Source organism: Grammomys surdaster, unplaced genomic scaffold (genome assembly GCF_004785775.1).
Source record: "Grammomys surdaster isolate TR1022 unplaced genomic scaffold, NIH_TR_1.0 264, whole genome shotgun sequence".
NCBI lineage: Eukaryota > Metazoa > Chordata > Mammalia > Rodentia > Muridae > Grammomys > Grammomys surdaster.
This window is the reverse complement of record NW_021604705.1, coordinates 1,901,662-1,903,573: the sequence shown is the minus strand read 5'-3', so window position 1 is coordinate 1,903,573 and position 1,912 is coordinate 1,901,662. Positions and strand designations below refer to the sequence as shown.

General features: G+C 43.9%; 1 protein-coding gene across 2 annotated transcripts in view; it reads right to left on the bottom strand.

The window, feature by feature from the left end:
• Positions 1 to 1,912, bottom strand: part of Sri (sorcin) — an 11,898-nt gene that overhangs the window by 3,040 nt on the left and 6,946 nt on the right. The window contains exons 6-7 of one of the 2 annotated variants that reach the window (XM_028776075.1): positions 1,702 to 1,815; positions 828 to 886 (exon numbers count right to left, since the gene is read on the bottom strand). In XM_028776075.1, the coding sequence (XP_028631908.1) occupies positions 828 to 886; positions 1,702 to 1,815 (173 nt within the window). The remainder of the gene's footprint in view (positions 1 to 827; positions 887 to 1,701; positions 1,816 to 1,912) is intronic. The other variant, XM_028776076.1, reaches the window with a different exon arrangement.

Below are 1,912 nucleotides of genomic sequence, written 5' to 3'. Positions count from 1 at the left end.
CTGTGTGTGAGGATGAGTATATGTGGTGCACACTGTGTGTCAGGATGTGTATATGTGTTGCATGCTGTATGTCAGGATGTATATATGGTGTAATCTGTGTGTCAGGATGTGTGTATGTGGTGTAATCTGTGTGTCAGGATGTGTGTATGTGGTGCACACTGTGTGTCAGGATGTGTGTATGTGGTGTAATCTGTGTGTCAGGATGTGTATGTGTGGTACATGGTATGCATTGGGGTGCACATGCATGTGCATGTTAAAGGGCCACCTCAGGCGCTATCTTCCTTTTGAGAGTGTTTCCCATTGGCCTAGAATTCACTAAGCAGGCTAGGCTGGATGGTCGGCAAGCCCTGGGATCACCCACCCGTCTCTGCCTCCACAGCACTGGGGCTACCTCACTCAGCCTTCCGCACATGTGTTCTGAGGACTGACCTGAGACCCTCGTGGTTATTTGAAACCAAGCTACCACCCAAGCTGAAAGAGCTACCATTATCATGACACCCACTTCGCTCAGTCTCAGAGTAACCAGAGAACTGTTTCTGAGCTAGTCAATCAGTGCAACAGACTGGCCTGAATTTAAAGTAATCCTCCAGCCTCAGCTGGGATTACAGGCATGTCCTATTATATTTTCTGGGATTGTTGTTATTGTCTTGTTTTAGGCAGAGTCTTATAAGCGTAGCTCAGACTGGCTTGAACTCATAGCAATCCACCTGCATCAGCCTCCTGAGTGCGTGAGCCACCATGTCCACATTCTTAATAACTAACTTCAGAAGGGAATCCCATTTGTGTCCAGTGTGTCTTCTACTTAGCCCTTATTTACAGAGACTTACATCATCATACGAGAAATTCACAACTCCTTGTTGACCAGAATCTCGTCTGCGAAAGCTATCTGCAAAACAACATAGTAAAATGTAGTTTTTTAGGCTTTTCTAAACTCACTGCAGCTAACTATTTAGCATTGGGACCAAATGTCAATAACAAGCAAATTCTACAACCACTCAAGGTAAGGTCAAAGAAAATATGTAACAGTGACAGAGAGTGGCCAATGGTCATTTTCCATGTAGATCTAAGACAAATGACTGACCTCGGCTGGTAAAAGCAGTTTAGCCTTCAAGGCCCTTTAACTGTGAAAGCACGGGATTCTGAACACTGTGATAGCATGCACACTGCTTAAGCAAGGAAGCAGATGGATAACAGAACTTGATATGATAAGTGGGCTGTGACCAAATATCCCACCAACTCAGCCCTGCTGGCCAAAAATGACTCACTTTAATTTTATTCTTTGCGAATATCCCACAGTTGAGGAGGATTACTCATAACTGCACTCTGAGACAGATACTGTGCAGCTCAGGCTGTGGCAGTAGCACAGTGGCCCAGAGCATGTGTGAGTCCTCCGTAGGCCCAGCACCACAAACAAATGCACTTACAAAACAGACAGCTACATCTGCAGCATTTTAATAAAATGGATTATGATTACTCACTCATTTAAAAATAAAACCCTCTGAATAACATAGTATGCTCCATTTAATAGCTGTGCTAAGGGTCTGCTAAAGCACCTCCAAAACCATAAAAAACAAACAAACAAAAAAACACACAAACAAACAAAAAACACCTGGGCAGAACAGAAGTTCAGCGGTATGGAGAAATGACAAATGCCATTAAAAAAAGGATCTTTGGTAATGCTGAATGGCTTCAGGGACAAACCTGTGAGGGCCCTCAGTTTGACACAGCAGGCAATATAGTCATCAAAGGTGATCTTCCCGCTGGTGCTATATCGCTTTGCAACTGAATTCACAGTTTGGGGGCTCAACCTGAATCCTGGAAGGCAGAAAAGTCACCCAGCAAGAAGACTGAGGGTTAAAAACACAAGTTAAGTGGTTGAATGAATCTCAGAAGAGACTTTGAACTTAGGACT